The 24,107-nt window shown below is 59.3% G+C and overlaps 4 protein-coding genes across 43 annotated transcripts in view; 1 reads left to right on the top strand and 3 right to left on the bottom strand.

Moving 5' to 3' along the window:
* Positions 1 to 5,275: 5,275 nt before the first annotated feature.
* On the bottom strand, positions 5,276 to 8,045 carry BACC1 (BPTF associated chromatin complex component 1). 3 transcript variants are annotated; one of them, XM_036066210.2, is made up of 6 exons: positions 7,895 to 8,044; positions 7,609 to 7,703; positions 6,968 to 7,069; positions 6,109 to 6,299; positions 5,772 to 5,876; positions 5,276 to 5,547 (listed from the first exon to the last, which is right to left on the bottom strand). In XM_036066210.2, exons 1-6 carry the CDS (start codon positions 7,913 to 7,915, stop codon positions 5,483 to 5,485), a joined length of 579 nt encoding a protein of 192 aa, XP_035922103.1. In that variant the 5' UTR covers positions 7,916 to 8,044; the 3' UTR covers positions 5,276 to 5,482. The 3 variants fall into 3 exon arrangements, with proteins under 3 accessions (XP_035922103.1, XP_035922104.1, XP_035922105.1); XM_036066211.2 differs by having other exon boundaries at positions 5,276 to 5,543; XM_036066212.2 differs by lacking the exon at positions 6,968 to 7,069 and having other exon boundaries at positions 7,895 to 8,045.
* A 203-nt stretch (positions 8,046 to 8,248) lies between these two features.
* RNASEK (ribonuclease K) lies at positions 8,249 to 9,955 on the bottom strand. Its single transcript, XM_036066209.2, has 3 exons — positions 9,730 to 9,955; positions 8,968 to 9,044; positions 8,249 to 8,557 (listed from the first exon to the last, which is right to left on the bottom strand). The coding sequence occupies exons 1-3, from the start codon at positions 9,805 to 9,807 to the stop codon at positions 8,416 to 8,418; spliced, it is 297 nt and encodes a 98-aa protein (XP_035922102.1). The 5' UTR covers positions 9,808 to 9,955; the 3' UTR covers positions 8,249 to 8,415.
* A 226-nt stretch (positions 9,956 to 10,181) lies between these two features.
* Positions 10,182 to 24,107, top strand: part of LOC118519108 (polyunsaturated fatty acid (12S)/(13S)-lipoxygenase, epidermal-type-like) — a 156,209-nt gene continuing 142,283 nt past the window's right edge. For 14 of the 34 annotated variants that reach the window (XR_013445952.1, XR_013445948.1, XR_013445957.1 and 11 more), the window contains exons 1-3: positions 10,186 to 10,364; positions 12,237 to 12,317; positions 12,487 to 12,593. The gene's annotated coding sequence lies outside the window, so the exon portion shown is untranslated. Of the gene's footprint in view, positions 10,365 to 12,236; positions 12,318 to 12,486; positions 12,594 to 24,107 lie in introns of those variants that run through there. The other 20 variants (XM_078067817.1, XM_078067813.1, XM_036066369.2 and 17 more) reach the window with 6 other exon arrangements.
* On the bottom strand, positions 11,734 to 23,401 carry LOC118519046 (polyunsaturated fatty acid lipoxygenase ALOX12). Of its 5 annotated transcripts, none has more exons than XM_036066203.2 (14): positions 23,124 to 23,401; positions 22,424 to 22,625; positions 21,213 to 21,294; positions 20,988 to 21,110; positions 20,770 to 20,873; positions 20,350 to 20,510; positions 19,427 to 19,570; positions 18,415 to 18,624; positions 15,828 to 15,914; positions 15,433 to 15,602; positions 14,825 to 14,910; positions 12,542 to 12,642; positions 12,250 to 12,420; positions 11,734 to 12,125 (listed from the first exon to the last, which is right to left on the bottom strand). In XM_036066203.2, the coding sequence occupies exons 1-14, from the start codon at positions 23,256 to 23,258 to the stop codon at positions 11,946 to 11,948; spliced, it is 1,956 nt and encodes a 651-aa protein (XP_035922096.1). In that variant the 5' UTR covers positions 23,259 to 23,401; the 3' UTR covers positions 11,734 to 11,945. The 5 variants fall into 5 exon arrangements, with proteins under 5 accessions (XP_035922096.1, XP_035922095.1, XP_035922098.1 ...); XM_036066202.2 differs by having other exon boundaries at positions 14,825 to 14,946; positions 23,124 to 23,399; XM_036066205.2 differs by lacking the exon at positions 20,988 to 21,110 and having other exon boundaries at positions 14,825 to 14,946; positions 23,124 to 23,399.

Raw genomic sequence — 24,107 nt, 5'->3', positions numbered from 1 at the left:
ACGCACGACATCAAGGGAGAGAGAGGGGAGCGCAGCGAGGCACCGGGCTTGGGGAGGCCACGGTGGACTCGCGTGGGGTCTCAGCAGCGGGAGAGCGCGGTGTGAATGACAGGCTCCTCTAGCAGGGCCTGCAAGAGGGGGGGCTCTGATCGAGCGGGGCGGGGAGGGGACGGATATGATTTCTAGTTCGTTTCCTTCCATTGTCCTGAGACCGGACGGCTCCGCCAGCTGCTTCCCCTCGAGGAGGTGGGGAAAGCCCCGGGTGGGGGCCGAGAGGCGCTCCGGAGACCTGGGCGTCCGGACTCTCGCTCCCGACTCTCTTCTGAATCCTTTTAGGGATCCAGAGAGACAGACTCCCGCCCAAAGCCCGCTCGCCCTCCCCCAATCCCAGCTCACTAGGGCCTCGGGCACCCGCCCGTCGGCTACGCTTGGAGGCTGGCGGGACGCCGGGGTCCAGCGCGGCAAGTAGGCAAAACCCGGCAATGTTTGACTCCTTCCACGAGGGGGCGGACGAGCACTAGCCTCGCCTCGCCGTCTCCACCCGGCTGGGGTCCACTCGGACCGGGGCGCAGGATCGATTCGGTCTGAGCGGCTGAAACCTTCGTCCTCCTCCCCTTTGCGCTGGTTGATTTTGTCCCTCTGTCTCCGGGGGGGGGGGGGGGGGACTAAGGTTGGGCGGAGGGAGGGAGAGTTAGGCGACAGAGGGGACTTTCCTCCGAGGCTGGGGTTCCTAATCTGGGGTGAGAAATCCGCGGGCTCTGGGAGCAAGGGAACTGGTGGGAAAAGGAGTGGGGTCTGAGCCTTGGGAGCTCAGGGTTCTCTTTTCTAATTACGCTAGACACTATTATCTGTCGGTAGAGGTGAATTTTTAGTGAACATTAATCTGAAAGTTGGGTGGGGTGGACAGAGAGGAGGGAAAACAGGGAGGGTCTCGGGGTAAAAGAAGGGAGAGAGGGCAGGAGGCGTCCGATAACCGATAACCCTAATTTGAGGTCCCTAATCTGGGAGATAGGCACGGGTCACACCCTCATATTTTGTTTGGGGGAGACGTTGGGGGAGGCGATGTTTATTTGGAGAGGGGGGTGCAGAGCTGAGTCTAGCTGCAAAGCAGGACTTGGGTTCAAGAGGGTCACAGGTGCCCAGGAATGACTGCCCGTCATCCGAGGAGCTGCGTATCCAGGCCTGGGGTGTCTTTATCTGATCCGAGGGCGACTTTATTTGGGCGCAGGAAAGAACTGCTGAGAAAGTGGGAATCCCAGACCACTAGGGAATCAGGACGGGGATGGGGCTTTTGCATGTCAGGGTTACTCTGGTCTCTGCTCAGTTTGGAGGTGGGAGTTCCACGAGGGGCTCCCTTTGGTATCAGGATGGAGCTGATTTTATGTTATCTGGTCAGCTGTGGAGAGTATGTTTGTTACGGGGTGTTGAGTTAGCTGGATTGTTCTGGGCACTGGGGGCTGCATTCAGAAGGCCTGAGCGCCAATGGTAAATTTTAGGCATGGAGCTGATTTTGAAGCTCTGTTAGTTTTGGGGACTCTGACACCCATAATTTGGAGATTGTCACTTTGGAATATCAGGACAACCCGCTAGGCGTTCTTCAGGAGGTGGATGAGGGCTTTGTGTTGGGGAGTCAAGAGTCATTGGTGTGTATGGACAATCTGATTTCAAGTAGAGTAGTCATGCTGATTTGGGGGTACAGTCTGTTTTGGGAAACCATATATGTTTCAAGGCTCGGGTTAGGCTTGGGGGGACATGAAATTCAATCTGGAGTTTTTTTATTAGCTTGAGGTGGAACATAATAGGAACCTGGGAGCAAGTTTGAAGGCCTTCTGGGTGATTGTGGGTCATTGAGGTGGAGCAAAGCTTTATATTTGAATGTTGTGGAAACTTATTTTGAGGGGGGATAGTCCTGTGTAAACATAGATAGCCATGAAGCTTTTTCCAGGGGGAGAAACAAGGTGAGGGCCCAGAGTAGGAGACTGAAGTTTTGGGGTGTCCTTATTTTGGGGTGTTTTGTCACTCTTTGGGTGTATTTGATGAAGCTGAGTGATGGGTCATAAGGTGAGATTGATGTGGGGGCTCACTTAATTTGGAGCGTGATGCTGGTTTGGGATGTCCTTTGCTTATAGCTAGCTTCCCTCTCACCCATCCCAGATTCTAGAAATCTCTTTCTTTGCTGAACCCCCAGTTTACACCCAGGACTTGAAGGGAGAAATTTGGAAAGGTAGTGGGTAGTGTATCTCCTCTTATTTCTATGTGGCCTGGATAGATCTGAGGGAGGGAAGGCGGTTTCAGACTCTGAACCCCAACTTCTTAAGGGAGCACAACTCACTTTCCGGGAAGGTGGGGAGAAGATGGGGTGTCCCGTGGTGAGGTGAACACCCCCGACTAGGGCAGTGCTGTTGGAACGTTGGCAAGGAGAGGTGGTGGTGGGGGTACGCGGAGGTGATTCTTGTACCCTGAGTTTCTAGGATAAGAGCCCCAAAGAGAAAGCAGTCAGAGGACTGGGAATGCGGGTGAGGTGGGTGGGGGGAGGGGTTCCCCACGGCAGCAGGGGCGAGGGGGTAAGCCAGGCCAGCTCTGCACGCCTGGGTCCCTGCTCTCTTCGGTTCTCCTCCCCTCTCTCCCTCCCACCGCCCACCCCCCCAACCCAAGGAAAAAAACCTGCCTGTGCAACAGCAATGGCAGATTCCAATCCTCCAGGCTTTCCTTAAACCACCACGGAGACCAGCCAGGGGGGAGGGGAGGGGAGGATCGGGCTTTCCTGCTTCCCTAAGACTGGGGCTGTGAGCTTGACCTCCTGGCCCCTAGCCCTTCGAGGAGTGCCCCCCCTGGTCTGGAAGCCAGGTTTCCTGGACCCTAGCCCCCGAGCGGGGGGGCCTGGAGAGACGGGGAGGAGGAAGGAGGGAGTGACTTCCAAAATTGGCATCGGGACAGAGCAGGGCTGGCGGGAGGCAGGTGAAAGACGGAATTTTCCTGAAAAAACGGGGCTATCTGAGGACTCCAAATTTGGGGTGCTAGTCCAGGACCGTCCTGCCAACATCCTAGATTTTTTTGGGATTTTTTGGGGCCCCCGGGACCCCTCTAGATGGGGTGAGGAATGTAGTGTTGGGGGAATCTGACTGGGGCATTGCAGCTGCCTCTCCCGCCGAGTTGGAGACGGATGGGCTGGGACGGGTTTGGGGGGGTGTCCCCAATTCTGACTGGGAATGGAGGAACCCCCTTCTGAGCTCTCTTGTGGGGGTCCCCCCTCCCTAGGGCACTCCCCACTCCCTGAGCCAGCCGAGAGGAAGGAGGCCAGCGATGCGACTGGGGCGGCTCCTTTCTCCTGCACCCCAAATGTGAGGGATGCACCCCAAATTTTGCTCCCTTCAAAATAGGGGACCAGGATCTCAGGGGAGAGTAGCTGAGGTAAGTGGGGATGAAAGTGTCCCCTGTTTTCAGGAGAGACGTGGCGGTTGGGGGGGAGGTTTGGAGGTGCGTGCTGGGGTGGGGTTGGGCTTTGTCAGTCTTGGAACTGGGGGGATGATTGGAGAGGCTTTCCCTTTTGCCCCTAAACTGCAGTCCCCCAAATGGAAACCAAAGGCTGAGACCAGAAGGTCCCCCAACATCCCCAGCCGTTAGCAAAGTGTTTGATTTCTGTTTCACCCCCACAAAGGCTCTGCCGAGAATGGGAGCTGGGGGCAGCTGTTCAGTTTGGGGGGCTAGGGAGGTTGGAGTGAGAAGCAGGAAGCCTTGGTAGGATTTGGTGCAGGACAGACAGGGGTCTCGAGGGAGGGGGTCTGGCATCCCCCCGGGGCCTAAAAAGACTGCTTACACCCACCATCTTAGATCTTTCTGATTGCTAAGAGTTTTGGGGGGTGTGTCGGAAGGGGGGTGGTAGCGGATGGAATGGGAGGTAGGAGGAAAACTTTTGGGTTGCAGAGGATGTTATTTTGATTTGTGGAAGGGATTTTGGCCCTTGGATTTTGCCTTCTGTGGGGTGCTTTTACAAATCATGTCCTGGACAGGAGGAAAAGGCTGAGGGAAGGCCTAGGGTGGGGGTGGGGAGAGGCATGTTTGTCTCAGCTTAAACGTGGCTTTCTGGGGTGGGCCCGCCTTCCTGGGCCTGGTGGATGGGCTGATGGGGGTCGTCGCGGGGGGTCCGGGCGTGGGTCCTGGGGGGCAGTGGGGAGTGGGAGCAGTGCTGGAGGTTGAGTACCTGGCCCCCAGGTCCAGACAGCCCTCTTCCTGGGCCCTGCTGCTCCCCTTTCCCCCTGGCCTCCATTTCCTGCCTTTGGCCTCCATCTTGTGGCAGGCCCAGGGCCCAGGGCAACTTCCGGCCCCCCTCTCCCCACCATGTTCCGGCCCCACCACCTCTGGACTGCCAACTCCCAACCCTGCTGTCCTTGGCCTTCTGTCTCTCCTTGCTTTCTCTTGGGTTCTGACCCAGGGAGGGGAGGGACGGACACAGGAAGCCTTGGGTCCCTGCCCTTGCTGAGTCGGGAGGCAGTCTGTTGGCCCCCCACAGTCGTTCCCCGTTTCCTCTGCCTCTGACCCCACCCGAGGGATCCCCTGAGTAGAGTTCCTGTGGAGGGAAGATGGTTCCAGTCTTATCCCACGGCGAGCTCATCCCTTAGGCCCCTCTCCCTCCAGTGGGCTGCCAGCCCCTAGCCCCGGTTCCCTGTTGCCCCCCCAACCCTTCTTGGGGCCACGTTTGCCTTCGAAGCCTTCTCTAGGTCCCTGCTCTTGGCGGTGGGGGTCTTCACGGCACCATCTTGTGCTCCCTTCCTCTCAAGCCACCCCAGTCCTGCTCCCGCCCCAGCAGCACACTGTGGTTTGTACGGCTCTGTGGCCACGTCCAAACCACACTGTGGTGTTAGAGCGAGGGTGGGGGAGGCACCGCTGAGGCCTGGCCCCGGGAGGCCACCCTGGAGAAGCGACACAGAAAACATCTGGGCCTTCCTGTGAGGTGGGGGGTGGCGGGGGGGGGGTGGTGGTCCTGGAAGCCCTGGAAATAGCCCCTCTAAAATCCCCAGGGCAGCCTCAGGAATACTGCCTGCCAGAGGTCCTGGGAGCTAGGCTCTGCCTTCGGAGAGCGGAGCGGAGTCTCTGTTGCCCACCCCCAGCCCCCCCGGCTCTAGCAGCACAGAAATATTGGCGCTGGGAAGAGCCTGCCAGTATTTGCCGTGCTGCTCCAGGCAGGGGGGCGAGAGCGGTGAGGGGCTGAGGCCCTGGGGCTCAGGAGGCAGGCGGCAGCCCCCCACGCTCCATCATGCGATGCTGCAGGCACCAGGCGGGAGGAGAGGGCAATCTTTATTGTTTTCTGTATAAAAAAGTCCATCGGGTGGAGGTCAGAGGGGTTGGGGGCAGATGCGCGTACGGGATCGGCGAGGTGTGGGGCCCCAGCAGCCCCTTGACCTTCTCTTCGGCAGGCCTGCTCGGAGTCCTGGGCGATCCACGGGTCCAGGGGGAACAGTGAGAGGGGTCAGAGGCGGAAGGCTCAGCGAGAGAGCGGAGGAGGGTCAGCAGAGGTCATGAGAAGGCCAGAATCCAGGGTCAGGCTGTCTGGAACAGGAAGCAAAATGGGCCGAGATGGAGCGAGCCCCAAGTATGCTTCCAAGGCAACTCTCACCTCCCCCCAGGCACCCGGCTCCTTGCTGACCCGATCCCCTGCACGGCGTACCGGGGAACCTTCTCTTCCCAAGCCTCTGTACAAGGGAGGGGGCTCCTGTGGAGACCCTCCCCCACCACTTCAGCTGGTGTGGGAGTGGGAGGAGGAGGACTCCTACCCTGGTCGAAGTTGAGTTTCTTGGCTGGAGGAGTTTCTCCCAGCCCTTCAATATCCACCAGGTCACTGTTGGCGTCCGAGTCGTTCAGAGCACTGAGTGTCACATCTGGGGGGGGGGGGAGGGGGGTGTAAGCTAGGTTCTAGGTTCTAGGTTCTCCGACTGCCCCCCAGCTTCCCAAAGCTTCCAGCTCCCCCTCCCTCTGCCACTTCAGCCCCTCTCCGGGAACCTTGACAGGGAAAGGAAAAGAGATTGGTCCTTCTTTGACCCACCCCCCGGTTCTCTCCCTGGACCTCGGACGGGACCTTGAGCCCCCAGGCAGCAACTCAGCAGCCCTCACCAGCCTTCTGTTTCTTTACGGGGGGACCCCCGGCCTCAGGGACACTGGAGCTGCTTGGTGGAGGGGCAGCTGGAGGAGGGGACAGGACACCAGACGGCATCTTCTTGGGCCCCTTCTTGGGCGACTCAGCTGGAAGGGGGATGCCAGAGTCTTCGTATACCTTGCGCTTCACGGTGGCCTTTATCTGGGCCCTGAAGAGAAGAGAGAGCAGGTTAGGAAGGGAGTCATCAGAGCGATTGAGGGAAGAAGGGAGGGGAGGGGCAGGGGTAACGGGCCACTCTGAAGGAATCCTGGGGAGCCCCTTCATGAGCATCACGGTTAGGGCCCCAACCTTTGGTAGGGTTCTCGTGTTCCCCCGAAGCTTTGCACACACTCAGGGCAGATGGAATGTGAAGAGTGGACTCCCTGAACTGCGTAGTGGGGAAGGCCCACATCCTAATTCTCTTCTGGGAGAGAGGTGTGTGGGTGTGGAAGGCTACCAGGTAAGCCCTGGCTACCACAGGTAGACTGAGACTTAGGACCGGATCCCGCTCAACGAGTTCAGAGTCACGATATCCCCAGAAACACCACAGTAGCATCTTGAAGGAGCTGTGTAAACCACCAGGGAACTCCCATCACCAAATTCAACTGTTGGCCATCTCAGGCAACCCGAAATAAAATTCTTGGAAGGTCCTGGTTACCACAGCATTTCAGTAACTTCTGACCTACTCTTATTCTTTTAGTCTTCCCGGAGGTGCTAACACAGCCAGCAGCGAGCTAGGAACGCTTGCTGAGCTGGAAGGGAGCTCTCAGGACGATGGCAGGTGGGTGTGGAGGAAGAGTGCCCACCCCCCTTCCTCTGCCGGCCACCCTCCCTCACACTGTCCGTTCCTTGATGACACAGCTGATGTGATTAAGATCGTCCCCAAACCGCTTCACCGCAGCCCTCAGCATCTCTATCTCCGTCTCCGTCCACTTGGCACTGTCAGAGGGGAGAGGGGGACAGGAAAGTGGGAAGAGGGGGGTGTGCGGCCAGCCCACAGGCTGTGCATTCCACAGCCACCAGCCTCCTCCCCCCAGTCCCTGGGGCCCCGTCCGTGGGTCCCTAAAGAGGGCTTCCTTAAAACACAGAAAAGCAAAAAGCTCTTAGCGCCCTGTGGGCATCCTGAGGACCCCCAAACACACCTATCCCGACAGCCACCTTAGGGGAAAGCCTGTCCCCGAGCAGCGTGCGGCAGCTGCCGCAAGGAGCGCGCGGAAAGCAGTCCCGCCCGCGGGGGGTCTTACACGCAGAGCCCCGACCGCGGCGTGCAGCGCTCGGGCCGTCCCGCATGCCCTGCGGTCGGCTCGCAGCACGGCAGAGCGGCGGTCCGGGGCGGGAGCCGCAGCCGGCCCTCCCGCGACCAGCGCTCCTTCACAGCCGCTCTGCGCGGTGCCCTGCGCGGGGCGCGCTACCACCTGTCCCTGCCCTGCAGCGTCCGCGGCGGGGACCGAGTTGGCGCGCCGGCCCGGCTCACGTACCCCGCGGGGGAAGAGTCGGCCACGGGATGCAGCTGCATCGTCAGCTCCCCGAGCTTCGTGAAGGCGGCGCCCGCCGCCGAGAAGATCTCTCCGACCTGGGGGCGGGGCGGCGTCACGGGGGGCCGGCGCACACCCCCGCGCCGTCCCGCCCGGAGCCCCTAGCCCCACCCCAGCCCGGCTCCCGCCCGCCCCCCGCCCCGGGCGGAAGAGCCGGCGCCGCGGCCACGGGGTGGGGGGCCGCCCGCCCGCGGCCGCCAGGGAGCGCTGTCCGCGAGCGAGGCCGAACCTTTGTGGACGCTGACGTCATGGCCCTGCGCGCCTCCCCACGGAGGAGACGCCGCTGCCGCCGCCGCCGCCGCCGCCTAGCCGGGGACCACGGAGCCGGGCGACCGAGCCCCTCGGACCCCGCGCAGGAAGTCCCGCCCCTGCCCGCAGCCGATTGGCTCCCCGCCGGCCGCTCCCCGCCTCGCCCGCCGCGGCGGCTTCGGCGGCGCCCGCGAAGCGGGGGCCGAGAGGGGAAGACGCCGCCTCACTTCCGGCCCGGCTTCACTCCACTTCCGTCGGCGGGCCGGGAGTCGCGGCGTGGAGGCCGCTCTCCAGCCCCGGGGCCCGCCCCCGGACCCAAGCACAGACACACGGCTCAGGGGCGCAGTTTCTCTTTATTGTGGAGGGACAGGGGACGGCCAGCCCCAGCCTCCCTCCGCGGGGGCCGGGCGCCGGACAGCCGGGGGTGCAGTCCCGCCGAGGGCGCCGTGGGGACAGTCTTTAAATAGAGGAGGGGGCTGGTCGGGGGGACGCGACAATGCGCTAGCGCACCATGTACTCCTTGCGCTTATTGAGCCGAACTTGGCAGAACGAGAAGCCTCCGAGGAGGAGGTAAAGGCCCGCGGCGATGAAACAGTTGTAGCCGACTCGCTCGTAAAGTTCATATATTTTCTGAGGGTCCTTCCTGGGGGTGGGGATTAGGTAAAGAAGTGTCAGAAGCATTCGCGGATTAGGTAAAGAAGTGTCAGAAGCATTCGCAGCGGCCGACATTTCCTGGGCACTGTGTGCCAGGCACCATCCTAAGCGCTTTTACACGTATTATTCAAGCTTTCCTAACCCTATCGGGTGAGTTCTAGGATCGCATCCACCCGGCGGGAGAGGGACGGCGGCACAGGGCAGTCAGGTAAAATACCTGAGAAGCCACATCTGGACTGGTGGGTTCAGGAGGGCCGCTAAGGAGAAAAGCCCCTGGCACTCAGTTCTCTGGCTTCGGGGCCCAAGCATCCCGCCACCCGCAATTCCCCCGCCGACAATTCACAGCCTCAGCCGCCTCCCACCTGCCCCCAGCCCCGCCTCTCCCACCTGACTACTTACTCAAAATCTTTCTCGGTGAAAGGAACGTCCTCGATTAGCACAGCGGAATGGACGTTGAAAAAGATTCCGAGCATTATCTGAAAAGAGGCAACGGACAGGTTTGCTGAACCCAGGCACCAACCTGATCACTCCCTAAGCCCCTCCCACGTCTACTGTTGCCACAACGTCTGGGTCTGGGAGCTACCAGAACGAGCTGGGGTTGGGGTGGCTGCTGCTGGATTCGGACTCCGTCACCAGGATTAGGGCGGGAGCTGGTGAAAGAGACGACTTGGCTGGTGCAAGGGCACGAACAGCGAGCAAGCTAGATTATCCTCCTCTCCAGAGGCGTCATTATCACGGGACAGGGAGGAAGGGGTCAGGGGAAATCAGCACTTCGGAGGTTTTCTTCCTAGAGTGGGGCGGGTCATCCTGGGGAAACAAGGCCCCAGCTGCCCATTTCGGGAACAAGCGCTCCCTTTCCCCACTGCCCTCCACTCAGCACAGGCATCTCTCAAGGACCCAGCTCTTCTCCCTCCTACCTTGAGGGCTCTCCAGATTTACCAGCCGCGGCTCCCGTTCCAAGCTCCAGCTCCCCACCCACCCCCGCCCCGCTCGAGTTCCCCATTTCTCCATCTCCGTTGTCTCGTTCTCCAGCGGCTCATCAGCCACCCCCTCCGGCCTGCCTGCTGCTAGTTTCTAAGGCCCGCAGTCTCCCAGCCTCCCAGCCCTCCAACACCGGGGCCCCTCGGGCCCTGTCCGGCCGTCGGCGGGCGGTCCCCTCACCAACATGATCACTCCCCAGGCACTGAGGACGATGCCGCAGGCGGCCAGCTTGGGCCCACAGCACAGAAGCGACGCCATGAAGAAGGGGGTCGGGGATCGCCTAGCTGCGGGCCGACCGAGCGGGAAAGCGGCGAGAGGAAGGCCCGGATGCGCCCGGGGCGAGCGAGCTGGACTTGGGGGCTCGCGCCGCGGAGAATCGGCCGCCGGGAGCGCTGCCAAGGGGGCGTGGCCTCCGGCCCCAACCATAGCGCCGGGGGGGGGAGACGCAGGGCGGAGATGGCGGGGCGCCCCCGGGTCCCCCCGGATCTCCGGCGGGGGCAGGCGGTGGGTGAGGCCGAAGCAGCCCCTCAGGCACCCCTTAGAACCCATGTAGCTGGGGCGCGGTATTGCAGGAGAAACCCGTCCCGTTTCTTGTCTCCCCCCCTCCAGGCTGGAATGGAAGGATCCAGCACGTCACGTGAGCGGACCGGGCAAGTCAGGTGACGAGGAACCCGCAGTAGCCGGGCCTAGGGAGGGCGGAGGTCTGGCGGCCTTCTGGTTACCCTGGCGATGGGCTCTTAGGTGCGGAGGATCGGAACTAGCCGCTTTCCCCTCCGATACCTTAGTTTCGGGTGGTGGCCTGTGATGGGGGCCTGGTAAGTGAGACATGCAGATGTCCAGCGAGAAAGAACGCCCCTGTCTCCTGTCCTTTCCTGCCTGCTGGAAACAGAGGCTTCCCGACCCAGGGAGAGGGGGAGCCCCTTCCCGAGGCCGAGCGCGCAGCCGTGGTCAGACGCTTTGAAATCGCCACGGGCCCCTAGCACCGGGAGTAACATTTTGTTACCAAACGTAGAAGGCTCGATCGTTTTGGAGGCCGAATCCGGGAAAAATGCGGGCGCTGGGAGAAGTGCAGGGCGGGGGGGGGGGGGCGACCCAGTGTGAACAAGTTGCGAGGGTGAGCGGTCTTGCTAACTGTGTCGGCGAGAGGAGTGAGTACACAAAGATGTCACTTTGCCTCCCTGTTGTGAACCGGGGAGACCGGTCACAGGTCCTTTGAATAAGGGAGGGTACAAGACTTTAAAAAAAATACGAATAGGTCACCCTCTGCAAAGAAAAAAGTTTGTGCACTTCACCGGTGAGAGGCAGCTTTGTAATAATTATTTAGGGAAATAGGGTGTTTGAAGAACACAGTTTTGCACCGAGCTTGTTGTACACGTTCTGGTGAGGACAATGATCGCAGCATAATCGAGAGGGGCCGTTTGAATCCCAAGACCCCAGAACCACACAAAGAGACACTGTCAGCGATGAACATAACTTTGTGGCATTTCCCCCCCATTTATTTTATGCATATCGTTCTTAAACAGGTTGTGACAGAGAACTTGGATCCAGGGAAACACCTGTAGACCCCAGGAAACTACTACAGGGGTGGGAAAGGGGTTGGGACACGAATTTCATGTCTCGTTTGCTTGAGACTGCCGGGGGAAGGAAGCCATCCTGGGATGGCAGGTTTCTGTTCTGCCCAGGAGCACCACTCTCACTGGACTACTTTTGGGGTTGGTGTGTGAATAAGGGGAGTGGGGTGGTGGGAACGTTGCCAAAGCTGAGAGTCAGGAAGTTTTAGGTTGGCCACCGGTGCAGGAAGTTTAGCTCCTGGGAAGGGATAATTAGTTGAGGTAGTTGATTTATGCAATTAATCTTCCCCGTCCCACCTCAGAGCATTCTCTGGATGTTTGGCAAGTAGGGTCAGTGCCTCAGGCTAGTGCGGGGTAGCCTGGTGCGAATACTGCTCCTGACGGTCAGATCCAGCCCACAGCCTATGCCTGTCCCTCTAGCAAAGCACAGATTCTCTTTGCATTTTTAAACCGTTGACCAACGCAAAAGGAGAGTATTTTGTGACACGTGCAGTTCCTATTTCACTGCTCATAAGTTTTACGGGAACACGGTCACACTCATTCACTTACATATCGTCTGTGGCTGCTTTTGTGCTCTATCGGGGAAGTTAAAGTAGTTGTGACAGAGACCGTGCAGCCTACAAAGCCTAAAATATTTATTAACCTGGCCCTTTACAGGAAAGGTTTGCTGCCCACCCCCTGGGCGAGTGGGATACTGACGTAGGGGATTTGGTTGGGGGAGAAAATAGAGCTTCAGCAGCAGAGCCTTTGGAAACCATGACATTCCAGATGGAAATGTTAGTACTGGAGCTGCTCTAAGTCTTGCAGGTGGGGGTGCTGCAGGCCTCAGATGGTGACACTGTTCTCTATGCGGCTGGGCTTCAGGTAGTCATAGGGCAGGTCGAGTTGCTCATTCCGGGCTGTAATCTCTCTTTCTAGGCTTTCCAAATCCGTTTGGAATTGGTTTAATACAGCCTTGGCCTTGGGGCTTGAGAAATATTTTTCTTTGTGATGCCCCAGAGGCACCTAGGAAAGGACAAAGGATCCATCAGTTTCCAGTCCAGAGGCAGAAGCCTGGAGCGCCTAGCCCCTCACTCCGATGTCGCCCTTCCAACTGTAGTTTTTCCCTTTTCCCAGAGTCCCCTCTTACCATGTCTGGCTGGCGGCGCCCCAGATGCCATGTGATGGTCATCTGAAGACAGGCCTGTCGGACATCAGGTAGTGAGCCCATCACCGTGGTCATTGTTACATCTTCCTTGGTGGTGGGTGGGGGCATCCGCATTGTGCATGGGGCATTAGGGACCCAGGCATACCAGTCCAGCTGGGGGAAGAAACGGCAACCCTAGGATCCTGATACTTATGCTTTGAACCCCTGTCTTTCCCTTAGGCATCCCAAGGTGCATACACTTGCCTTCAGGGACCTGGGCTTCCGGCTGTCATACCTGGCCCTGGTTGATGGCCCCGTGCTGAGCAGTGCATGTGAAGACACACATGGTGAGGAAATGGCAGAGTTGCTTCTGGGACTGGAAGGAGACGGGGAAACCTGGCAGAGAGGAACGGGATTTAGGGGCTGCAGCATGAGAGGAGAGAGAGGAAGGTGGATGTCTTGGGATGTCTATACCAGTCGGGTTCGCGCTGCACGGGTCCATTTAGGTGTGGGTTTCTTATGGTATGGTACATAAATGTATTTTCTCTTCCTTATAATTTTTTTCATATTTTATCTAGTTCATTTTACTGTTAGAATATAGTTTATAATGCATATGGCACACAAGATAGGGGTGAAATGATTATGTTATTGGGAAGGTTTCTGGTCAACAGTAGACTCTTAGTAGTTAAGTTTTTGGGGAGTCAAAAGCTATGAGCAGGTTTTTGACTGCTCGGTGGTGTGGGGAAGGGTTGGTGCCCCTAAACACCTCCTCCCCCGCCCCCCCCCCCGCACTGTTGGAGGATCAACTGCATTTCGGCATTGATGGGTGTCTGTCCATTTGTTTATTTATTCAAATGTATTTGCGTTAGACCTAGGTTTCAGTTCAGGTTCAAGCAATATAATCTACTTAACCTCTCTGAACTTCCATTTCTTCGCCTGTAAAATGTGGGTGATTCCTACCTTATAAACGAGATAATGTATTGAAATCACCTGGTCCATAACAAATACTTGGTAAATAATAATTACTGTCATTATGGAAGGGTTGGGGGCCGAAAAGGTCTGAGTGATCGAGTATCTTCTGCCTCAAAAAGCGGTTAAGAATTTAGAGACGCTTCCTCCTATTCCCGAACAGGGGATTGTAAAGGCCTGAGTTATAAAGTGAGGAACGGGAGAGGTCGGGTGTTTATAGTATCACAGCCGAGAGAGGCTTTCCACAAAGGTTATCTCGGGCCCCTGATTCTACAGTGGAGGTGGTGCCTCGGAACCACTGATCCTGTCGGTTAAGAGGAACAAATATAATCACCCCGTTTCTGTAGATTAAAAACAAAATCAAAGCCCAGAGAGATAAAACCGCTTGTCAGGATTGCATAGTTGGGAAAAGGCAGAGGTGTCCTTGAACTCGGGTTCCTGACTGCCACTCGCAAGCTATTTTTAATTTTAGCACATTTCCTCTAAAAAGGCTGTTGGGAAAATTAGGCAAAGTGTGCGATGAGAACCGAGGCGGGTGGAGGAAGAGAGGATGAGAGGCAGTTGGTGGAGATTAAAGCTGACATGTGAATGTTTATTTTTGTTTTCCAAATATAGAGAGTGGTTGGGGAGAAGAGGAGCAGGGAGGGAGAGGAAGAAGGATCTTCCGGGGGCCTGGGGGACCTAAGGGACAGTTCTGAGGTCTCCAAGACAAAGTTTGGGCCCGGAAGGGTGAGTGCAGGTGTTGGTTTGTTGCTGGCCGCGTCCCTGGGGCCTGGCCGTTAGTGGCTCCCCCCAGTAAACGTCTGGAGTTACCCCGCGGAGGCAGAGGTGCAGCGTGACGTGTGAGGGGCAGTACCCTAGAAGGATCTAAAAAGCCGTCCCTGCTGGCCCGTGTGTGCTGGAGAGGGGAGGACAAACCTAGCAAGGGATCGAGAAAGGCTGTTCCTTCCCCGGAGGTTAGAATGCAGGCGGGGGTGCTCCGTGTGGTGGCTAGGTCCTAGCCGAGGGGAGGGGAGGCCGGACTGGCCCCAGAAATGTGGCCCCGAGGGGCCGTGCGCATGGTCCCAGTTGGGGCCAGAGGACGTACGGTGCTGAGTTTGCACGGGACGTGCCTGGGCAGCGTGGGACGTGTGCAGTGCGCCCAGAACAGTGTGTGTGCTGGACAGTAGCGGGCAGGAGGGGCAGGGAGGGCAAGCAGCGTGGGACACGATGGGCTTTGCAGGAAGCTCTTCCCGTGTATCTCTGTCCTCACGCGGGAAAACAGACAACCGTGAGGAGAACAGGAGCCCCAGCAGGGCCTGGGCAGATCCCTCCCTGGCTGTGGTTCTGGTCTTACTGGGCTCCATGCTGTGGCCGATGAGGGCCATCTGTGCCTGGGGCTCGGGGATGACAGTAGACGTTGGCGGCCAGGGCCTCTGAGGAGGGCAACCCCCTGGTATCTAGAATTGCCTTGAGTCTTAGGAGGTGGGAATGGGATTCAGATGCTTCCTGCGTGGCTGAAGAGGGGGGTGTGATGAGGGGTTAGGGTCCTGAACCTAGAGGGGCAGGACCGAGAAGGGGCTCTGGGCAGAGTGTCCCAGGGGCTCCTGTCCCCGGGGAGGGATCCTACCTCGGTCCTGGGCCTGGCACAGCCCCACCTCAGTGATCTCCCGACACCAGGCCTGCAGCTCCGGGTCCCCTCTCACGATGTCATCCCTGTGGTAGAAGAGGTGGACGATGCCCTCCACGTACCTGCCCAGAGGGGGAAGGGGGTGAGCTTCCTGAGAGAAGAACCTCTGCTCCTCTCCTGGGCCTCTGCCCGGCTGACTCCCACTGTGTCTGGGGACAGATCTTACAAGACTGGTCTCTGGGGACATTCCCTAGCTCTTTCTAAACACTAGTTTAGAAAGGAAGGAAACAGTTTAAGAATTCGTTTTAGGAATTCCGGACCCATGGCTGAAAGGCATTCTTCCTGACAAGCTCCCTGACCCCGCCAGGCCCCGTGGTTTGCTCACCCACAGCTTTACCTACCCGCCCTTCCGGTCTCAGTCTGCCCATCTTCAGACCCTTCCCCAGTGCTCCTGACTCTCCCTTGTCGCCCCAGGGCTGAGCTCCTGCTCCTCTTGTCTGGCCCTTCTTGGTTCCATGTGGGGTCTGGCCCCATGCTGACCTCAGGCCAGAGCCCTGCTCTCCCCCGCCCCGGCGAGGCTCCCTTCGTCATCTGTCACCCTCACCCACCGGGCAGTGATCCCCCAGAGCCGTAAAGCATCATGGGCGTAGAGGGCACTTGGGATTCCCAGCAGGCCACGGTCAGCCAGGTCGTCAGGAGGACAGAGGGAGCGGTAGGTCAGCTGAGCCATGGCCCGACGCAGCAACTGCAAGTGGCCACCTCCGCCGGTGCTCACCGCCTGCCACGACAGAGAGGAGAGGCCGTGAGGGACAGGACGGAGCGGAGTGTAAGGGGCTCAGAGGTGGGGTTGCATATTTCTAGACATGGGTGGGAAGGGACAGGCTCATGGGTTTAAGGGCCAGGACGTTCCCCCAGGTCGCTCTGGGATCCTGAAAGTGGCAGGAGGTCACGGAGAGCTGGGTGATGAGCAGCCCCGCCCCGCAGCGCCCTATTACCGCCTCACCTTATCAAATATTCCTCCTTCTGAGATGAGCTGGGATCTGGCCCGGGTGTTGATCTCCATGGTGTAGCGGATGTGCGGGATCAGGAGCTGGGGTGGAGGAGGTTGGGGGGGTGGTTATGGAGGCCACGTGGGTCCTTCGTCATGGGGCGTGGCGCCCAGCCTGGCGGCCCTCTCCCCTCAGGGGGCTTTCCTCGCTGCCCCCGCCTGGCCAGGCCGGTCTGCTGCCGCTCCAGTCACTGCCATCACTCCCTCTCCCGCCTCTCACTGCCCAGCGCGGCAGGCTCTGGCGCCAGACCGACCCGCGTTTCAGTCTATGCTTCAGCACTCACTTTGGAGCTTGTCCAGGGTCATGGACCCTCCGAGTATTAATCTGTGTCATCTCCCATCTCTCACCTCATCTGTCGACTGGGGGTCATAACGGGGTCTCCCATCTTGGGGGCCGCAGTGCGCAGACCGTCGAGCACCCACGGAGCCCCTCATTCTGGACCTGTTACCATTTATCTTTATTCCCACCTCGAGCGTTGGTGTCGAATCAGCCCCTTTTTATCTACTTTTATGCTTCTGTCCTTCACATCCTCACAGCTGAAACCAGCCTCTCTGCTCGCTAGCAAAGCCCCACGTCCATCCTCTGGCCGCTTCCCTGTGGGGGTGGGGGTGCGAGGTGCCTTTTGGGGGTGGGTGCCGTGAGTCCCCAGAGGGGCCCTACCGAGCCACCTGCTGACACAGCAGAGGGAGGGGCTGTTGTCAGACCTGCCCCCCCCCCCCAGCTGGGCGGTTAGGTGCCTCTATTTTTAGTAGCTTTAACAAATAGCCTTTTCTTAGCTATTAAAGAAGGCCATCTGATCCTCACAGGCACTTCTTTGACCTCAGACCGTTCTGTCTCGTTTGCACCCAGTGTACGTGCAGGTGTCGTGCGGTGTTGGTATTTATCTGAGGTGTAGGTGCTGCGCACGGGGAAGGACCCGAGCGGTGCCTCTGGGGTCAGGATACGAAGGCAGCTCCCATCGGTCTGAAACTTTTCAGAAAGTTCCCGAAAGAAAGTCCCTGAAAGACGCCGAGTGTCCTAGAAAGCCGAGTCCACGGGAGCAGAGCAGATACCTGAGCACAAACAACCCCTAAAAACGGGAGTGGTCACTGCAAGAACTGAGGAGTTTGTAGCTTTTAGCTGGTGTCATGCTGTCATGCTTTGTTGTTCTGTCCTTTCATGACCCCACCGTGGAGCTCCCGTTGTCCCCATTTAGAGAGGAGGGCCCTGAGCGTGCATCTGGGAGGAGGTCAGGATTCCGGATTCGCTCCCCAGCATCCGAATCCAGAGCCTGCCTACGCGCGGAGCCTTTGTGACACAGCAGCTTTCGCTCTCCGTAGGACTGCTAACAGCCCAGGCGTCCGCTACGGGACCAAGTTGACAGAGGTGGGGACAGGGCTGACCTGATGACGGGGGATCGTGAGCACGAATAGAAGCCCAGTCTATTCCTGAAGAGCAAAAGATGGTGACGCGGGAGCGCCCCGAGAGCTATAGGATCCACGATTCTGTGGCGCACACTGGTCTCCATCTGGTCTGTGTTGTCCTCGACTCAGAGAAGCCACAGCTCCTAGTGGCCAGGCTGGGGGCGGGTGGTCGGGAAGCTGCCAGCTGAAACCCCCCAGCTGAAACTCATGTGCATATCTTGCCAACATTTCAACTCCTTGCACCTGAGACGGAAGCCCTCGTCTTTGCTTCCGGGCTGGCTCTCCTCCCGAGTGTGCTGTTTCTGACAGTTACCCCGGGTTTGTCCCTTCTCTGCCGTGTCCCTCTACCTGAAGTGTCGTCAAGACGTTGAGAACATTTGTACGCAACTACAAGTCTTATTTTGCTGCCTTCTGTCTAGCAATGGATACTCAACTCACTCTTTTATCAAATTTCAATATTTCTAGGTCATTACAACACTCCCACCCTGTGGACCTCTGGCCCTTCTTTCTCCGGTCTGATACCGGGCACGCTGCAGCTGCTGTCGCCCCCTCCTCGCCCCCCCAACCAAGTCTTTGATTTCTTTTTCCTTTTCATCCAAATCACCACCTTGCCGATGCATGTCTTTCTCCACCTGTCTCCCGGGCAGGTCTAAGTAGCCTGCTGGGTTGTTCCCCTTGCCTTTTGATCTGTTCCTACTTGGCAAACTCCTCGGTTGGGGTAGAACATTCTCCATCAGTTCTATGGTGTTTGTGTTGTGATTTCTAGCTCCAGATACTGGTCTCTGGATGTTTCTCAGGGGTATCACTTGCCCTCCTGGCTACGTAGAGAAGCTCCTAAGGCAGGAACAAGGCTGTTGTCTCACTGACAACATTCCCGCTGGACTCCACGCCATTTGCCAGGTCGGCAGCTCTCTGAGGATTTCAGAGGGCTCCTTCAGGAAGATGTCCTGAAGGAACGCTAAATGACTCAACTGAATGAAGATACACGTTTCGGGGGTAGACAGTCTTCCTTCTCGACTCCCCCTCTTGCTTTCGCAAACTGATAGAAACATTTTTTGCTGTTGCCATATCGTTTGCTCTTGGGCTCTTTCCTCTCTCCCTGGGGTCTGAACGGGGACACGGAGGGTAGAGCATGTACCTTGAAGATAGGGTGCAGCCCCGGGAGGCGCCTCATGGTGGCCACAGCAATGACCTCGGCCACCAGGTGAGTGTTCAGCAGATGATACTGGAGCTGGTGCAGTTGGAAGTCGGCATTTCGGACCCAGGCCTTTGCCAGGAGCCAGGCGAACGGGGGATCTGAGGGCAGGAACAGCTGGGGGGTGGGGGTGCTGGGGCTGGGAGGCTGGATCTGCAAACATGAAATCAAGCCGTTATTGAACTTCTGCTTTACGTGTGACCTTCTGCTCCGCATTCGGGGGCACGGGGGACAGCGGATGGGTGAGGAAGATTGTTGCTCCCCGGGAGGTTACAATCCAGGAGGAGAACTGAGGCCTTCTTCCACCCTGCCTCTCGCCAGCGCCCTGATGGAGGGGCCGAAGGCAGGAGCGTCAAAGCGGGGGCTCCAGGGAAGAGATGCTGCAAGTGGCTGGGAGAAACAGGACGGGGTCCAAGCAAGGGTGGGCAGTGGGAGACGGAAGCTGGACGGGTGAGACGGGACAGTACTTGTAACTGCTGAGAGCCATGGGCGAAAGGGTATTCATCAGAAGGTGGGTGTTTGGAGTCCGAGGCTCCAGGGGGGTTAGAGTGTTTCTCCAAATGTGTTCCCAAGCGAGCAGCAGCATCGCTTTGGGGCTTGCTAGGAATGCACATGCTCAGTCCCCACCCCAGACCTACTGGATCAGAAAGTCTGGCGGTGGGACCCAGCCGCATATGCTAACGAGCCCTTCGGTGATTGCGATGCCCTCTAAAGTTTGAGAACCAGCGGGTACAGGGTGAGACTCCAAAAGGCCATTATGACTCTTGAGCAGAACAAGAACTTCCAGTTGGGTGAGTCAGGGGAAAGCAGACTGCAAGCAAACAGAGTGACAGGAGACAGGTCTCACTGTATGATGATGGAGTTTGGGAGCCAAGCAGCAGGGGGCTGGATCCCCGGGAGCAGAGGTTGGGGCACAGAGAGCGGTGTGGGGCGGGGGGTGCCCAGGGCACCTCACCTGGATGACCACGGGCAGCAGCTTCCCATTGGGTGTCATCCTCAGCAGGACGAGGGGGGCGGCCAGGTACTGCTTCTCGCCCCGGATCACGTTGGCTGGAATTCCATCCAGCAGGATGAAGTCAGCCTCAAACAGGGAACCGTTCTGGGGAGAGGAGGAATGTGCCCATGGTTAGAGTTGAAAGCACGCCTCCAGGGCCAGGGCAAAGGGGGACACGTTTAGCTAGCTTCTTGTCCTCATCCCGTGTTGGTACCAGTGTCCTCTTGGCGGGACTGGAGCATTTGGTCCAATGCCTCTCATTTTATAGACGTGAGCAAACAGCACAGCATGTGCGGGAGCAGATCTGGGTTCGGAACCGGGCCTGTGTAGAGTCCCGTCTGTCGTGCAGGTCCCGGAAGCTGTCCTGAACCCCTCGCCATCATCCCTCCATGGTCTGCTGCCTGTGTCCCCCCGCCAGCAAACTGAGCTCTTTCACTGCCTGTCCAAACCTCTGCTGTCCTGCCGAGGAACCCCCACAGGGCCCCTCACTGCTGCTGCCACCGAGCCCAGCACACACCTGTGTGCGCTCACACCTGGCTTCTCTCTTCCGAACCTAGGAGACCTCCCCGCTCTCCACCCCTGATGGCGCCTCCTTCACCTTTCGCCTTGCCCAGGATGCTGGTGCTGGGAGTACACAGCAGCCAGCGAATGTCATTGTCCCTGCTGATGTCGCTGGCCCCACCTGGGCGCTGGGAACTCCTCCCGTTGCCCTGCATCCTGGGAGCTCCTCATAGTTTCCCCTACGCGCTTTGTCATCCGTAGGTTTTTCCAGCACGGGACTCTGCAGCCAGGCACAGTGGGTGACCACAGCCTCCCTTCCCCTGACTCATCTTTGGTCCCTCCCCACACGGCCAAGGGGAACCACGCAGGGTGGGAGGAAGTACCTGGAGCTCTCTCTCCAGCTGGGCCCCCAGCGCCTCCAGCCCGGGGGGCAGCACGAGCCGGGAGGGCAGAGAGGTGGAGCGTCTCAACAGCATGGGGTTGGCGCCATTGAGGAACTGGTAGCCAAAAAGCTCATCGTCCCGCCAGCACTGGTGGACCTTCTCTGTGGGGTCAGGTGGGATGTAGGAGTGGGCATTTACCACCACCCGGAGGTCCCTCTCCTCCAGGCCCTCCCCCCAGCGGTTCTGGCACGCAAGCGCCCTGTCTCCAGACCCTGGCTTTGCATTCTGGAGGCCGCTGTGAGATGATCAGGCCTCCTAAGGCCTCAGCTGGGAAGGAGTCGTGGGGGACTCTGGGGTGTGAAGGTCGGGTTGTCAAGAGGGGCCCTCGGGAATGTATAGGGGCCTGGGGGAATCACTGACCAGCCAGGGCGCTCCTCTGGCCCCAGAAGATCTGATCAAAATCCTCCAGGCGATTCCAGGAGCTCAGGAGGGTGTAAACACGTTTGAGGACCATCTCTAGCGCCCTAGGACAAGCGTGGAGACGTGACCCAGTCGCTGACCCCTCAGCGCCTCACTCATCACCACCGTTCTTGGACCTCCCGGCCCTCATCCGCTCTGAGCCCCAGGCTTTTCCTCACCCCGCCTTCAGTGCCCACTCGAAGTCCAGCCTCTTGTCCTCATGGAATCTCATGTTTGGAGGCAGATCGTCTTGACACCCGGCAGCTATGGTCAGGGGTAACCCCTCCTTCCAGGTGTCCCAGCTAGGAGATGGGGACCAGGCTTCAGGGAGGGTGTGTAGGTCAGCGAGGGGGGCGGGGCCAAGGAAGGGGGGACTGTTGGGGGGCTCGCGGGCCAGTGCTCACCAGTACAGCTTTTGTCTTTCCTTCAGTTCTTTCTCTCGATGCTTCTGGAACACGTCCAGGGCATTGTCTCCTGCCAGGCGTGCTGGGGGGACATTAAGATGATTGACCGCACAGCTTTGTGTGCTCCTGTGCTCTCCCCTGCATGTCCTCTTCCTTCTTCTCCTGCTCAGAGCCCGAGTGCTCAGTCCTGCTCTCTTGCTCTCGCTGTGCCTCACGCCATCGATCGCCCAGACACACGCATCCCACCTTTGCCAGCTTGGCATTCCTGGGTTCACTCATCTCAGCTCTCATCCCTTGCCTTGAGACAAAAACCCCATTTGTCACCCTTTCTTGTTCCCTAATTTGTCTTTCCCTACCTGATCCGATTCCATCAATAGCTGTGGTTGGATTAATCACCTTCATTAAGCTGATAAAATCCTAATCACCCATGTGACCACACCTATTTGTACCACATATTGCTTCGCTTAATTTCACGTCTTGAACCTCACCTGTTACACCTTCCACTGTCCTCAAAAGCTGCTGAGGAACAGCTGTGTTTGCCGTCGTTCCCTGAGCTCACCTTCCTTAGACTTCCCATCATAGTCCATCCTTGTGGACGTGTTCCTGCTCTTCTCTGTGCCCATACTTGCTTGTGTCAAAGTCGTATCTTCCACGTTTCCATCCTTACTTGTCCTTGCTCTCGTTTGTCTCTGGATTCATCTCTTGTTTCCCACGGTAACAAATTCTGTATTGTCTGTCCTCCTTCGTCCACACCCCGCTGTTGGGGTGCTCCCTGGCCCTCACAGTCGTCTTTCACGCTTTCCCAACCAGACCGGCTCTCGGGCTCATGGCTCATACCGTTTATCCTCCTTCGCTGCCACCTGCTCAGGGGTCCCCATCTCCTGCTGCACGTGCAGCCCTTACAGTCCCCGCCCTCACTTGTGTGGCCACACACAGATCTCCTTTCCAGTCTCTTTGATCTCCCATTTTCCATCATTGCTGTGACCCCCAGGCCCGTCCCCTCCTTGAAAGAGGGCGGCTGCAGATCCCGTGCTTCCCTTCCAGGCTCCCTGGAGCCCGTTATCCTGGGTGTAACTTCGGGACTGTAGAACGTTGCCCTGATCCCTGTCTTGTCCTCATCTGCCCAACACCCACTTTCCCCAGCCCGGACCCCCACTCCACCCGCGGTTGCCCGGTCGCCGCCCCCGCGTCCCCGCCCCCCCAGCCCTCACCGGTGCCCTCGGGCAGGCTCAGCACGCCCTGGCCCTGCACCCAGCGGTAGCAGGGGAAGGCGGCCTCCTCGCAGGCACCCGGGCCCCGCACCCTGATGAGGTCGCAGAACCACGCGTCGTCCACCAGGGAGTGGTGTTTGCGCAGCTTCACGAACTGCAGGGGCCCCAAGTCCTTGGGAACGTCGCGATCAAATTCCTCCTCCTGTGAGGACCACAACCCGCGACACTTAGCAGCAGGGACCCAGGAGAGGCCGTTTTAGTTCGAGTTGGGGGCGCCTTTGCGGAGCCTCCGCTGCCCAAGGCCTCCAGAGACCTCTGTTCCCTGCTCCGGGCACCTGAGCCGCGGGGCCTGGGGAGGACGAGGGAGCGCGGGGCACGACGTCACCGACCTCGGTCCGTCCCTGAGCTGTCCCCGCGCCCGCACCCTCTGAGCAGCCCCTGGCCGGACCGCTGACCCCGCACTGACACTGGCCCTGGGGTCACTTAGGGAAGCGGTGGAGGCTGCGAGGACCAGGTCGGAAGGGAGGAGGGCTGGCGGCCAGGCCGGGCCCTGGCTCCGGATCCTCTCCCCGCCCCCGCAAATCCCCGGCGGCGCGCTCGCGCTGTGTCCCTCGTCCCCCGGCCGCCCGCGACCCCGCCGCCCTCCCGCCGCGAGCCCAGGCCGGACCGAGGTCGGGGGTCCCCGGTCCGGGCCGCTGACCTGGCCCCGCGCCGGCCGCAGCTCCAGCTGCAGCTCCGCCTCCCCGCACGCCCCGACCAGCCACAGCTGCACGCGGTTGTGCGACCCCGAGAAGAGCCAGGCCCCGGTGGCCACGCGGATGCGGTAGCGGCCCATGGCGCCCCGGCAGCTCGGGCGCGGGAGCCGGCTGCTGCGTGCCGGCGGGGATCGTCCGGGGCCGCCGGCGGCTGTCGGGGACCTTCGGGTAGTTGCGGGCCTTTAAAGATGGTCTGCGTCCCCGCCCTTCTCACGACTTTCGGGCGCTCCCCAGTCCCCGCCCCAGACTAGCCCGAACCTGCGGCGGTGCGGCAGGCTGTGGGGCAGGGCCTTGCCCCGGGTGGGGCGTAGCCGCGGGAAGATAAAGGGGTCCGGGCCTGGGCAGGGCCGAGAGGATGGAGGCACCCGGGCTTCTCTGGACGCCCCCCGCCTGGGGCTTGGGGGGCGGGGGTCGTGGACCCCGGTGCCTCGGGGTTGGAGGGAGCAAGGATGAGGATCCAGGCCTTTGGGAAAGCAGGAGGAAGAGAGGGTGAGTGGGTCTTCCAAAGGAGGGGGAAGTCGCCCCTTCTCTGGGTCCGCACCTGGCAAGGCTGGCCTGGGAGGCAGTGCTGGGCTCCCAGAGACCCACCCGCATTCCCCCCGCCCCGTAGGCTTCCGGTTCCCGATTTCTACCGCACTGGAGCCCAGTCCTGCGGGAAATGACCGGGGGTTCCGTAGAACCTGGAAAAGTAGCAGCTCAAAGGCCTGCTCCCCTCTGTCCGAAGCCCAGTTTCACACGTCCTGGCTTTGGGACCCTAGATACACCGGAAACAGAGAGAGGCCTAACAGGCAGGGCAGCGAAAGCTCCTTTTGTCTGACGTTCAGTGGGAGCAGAAAATGTTAGGGACTCAGGTGTTAGGGTGCCCTATGGGGTCAGGTAGGAACCCAGCATACAAGGGTGCTTCCCATGACCTTCGTCCTTGCCAGGTG

The sequence above is a fragment of the Halichoerus grypus genome, chromosome 2 (genome assembly GCF_964656455.1).
Source record: "Halichoerus grypus chromosome 2, mHalGry1.hap1.1, whole genome shotgun sequence".
Taxonomy (NCBI): domain Eukaryota; kingdom Metazoa; phylum Chordata; class Mammalia; order Carnivora; family Phocidae; genus Halichoerus; species Halichoerus grypus.
This window is presented reverse-complemented; position numbering and strand designations above follow the sequence as displayed.

Excerpts from the sequence above, each read along its gene's own strand:
- BACC1 (XM_036066210.2), bottom strand. The coding sequence starts at position 7,915 with ATGACGTCAGCGTCCACAAAG. Across the intron at positions 7,070-7,608 it reads GCCGACTCTTCCCCCGCGGG|TGCCAAGTGGACGGAGACGG; the intron begins GTACGTGAGCCG and ends CCCCTCTGACAG. Across the intron at positions 5,877-6,108 it reads CGTAAAGAAACAGAAGGCTG|ATGTGACACTCAGTGCTCTG; the intron begins GTGAGGGCTGCT and ends CCCCCCCCCCAG.
- RNASEK (XM_036066209.2), bottom strand. The coding sequence starts at position 9,807 with ATGGCGTCGCTTCTGTGCTGTGGGCCCAAGCTGGCCGCCTGCGGCATC. Across the intron at positions 9,045-9,729 it reads CCTGGGGAGTGATCATGTTG|ATAATGCTCGGAATCTTTTT; the intron begins GTGAGGGGACCG and ends GCCTCTTTTCAG. Across the intron at positions 8,558-8,967 it reads TTCACCGAGAAAGATTTTGA|GAAGGACCCTCAGAAAATAT; the intron begins GTAAGTAGTCAG and ends CCCCACCCCCAG.
- LOC118519046 (XM_036066202.2), bottom strand. The coding sequence starts at position 23,258 with ATGGGCCGCTACCGCATCCGCGTGGCCACCGGGGCCTGGCTCTTCTCG. Across the intron at positions 20,874-20,987 it reads GAGTGGGCACTGAAGGCGGG|GGCGCTAGAGATGGTCCTCA; the intron begins GTGAGGAAAAGC and ends CGCTTGTCCTAG. Across the intron at positions 12,643-14,824 it reads GTGCCAGGCCCAGGACCGAG|GTTTCCCCGTCTCCTTCCAG; the intron begins GTAGGATCCCTC and ends CCTCTCTGCCAG.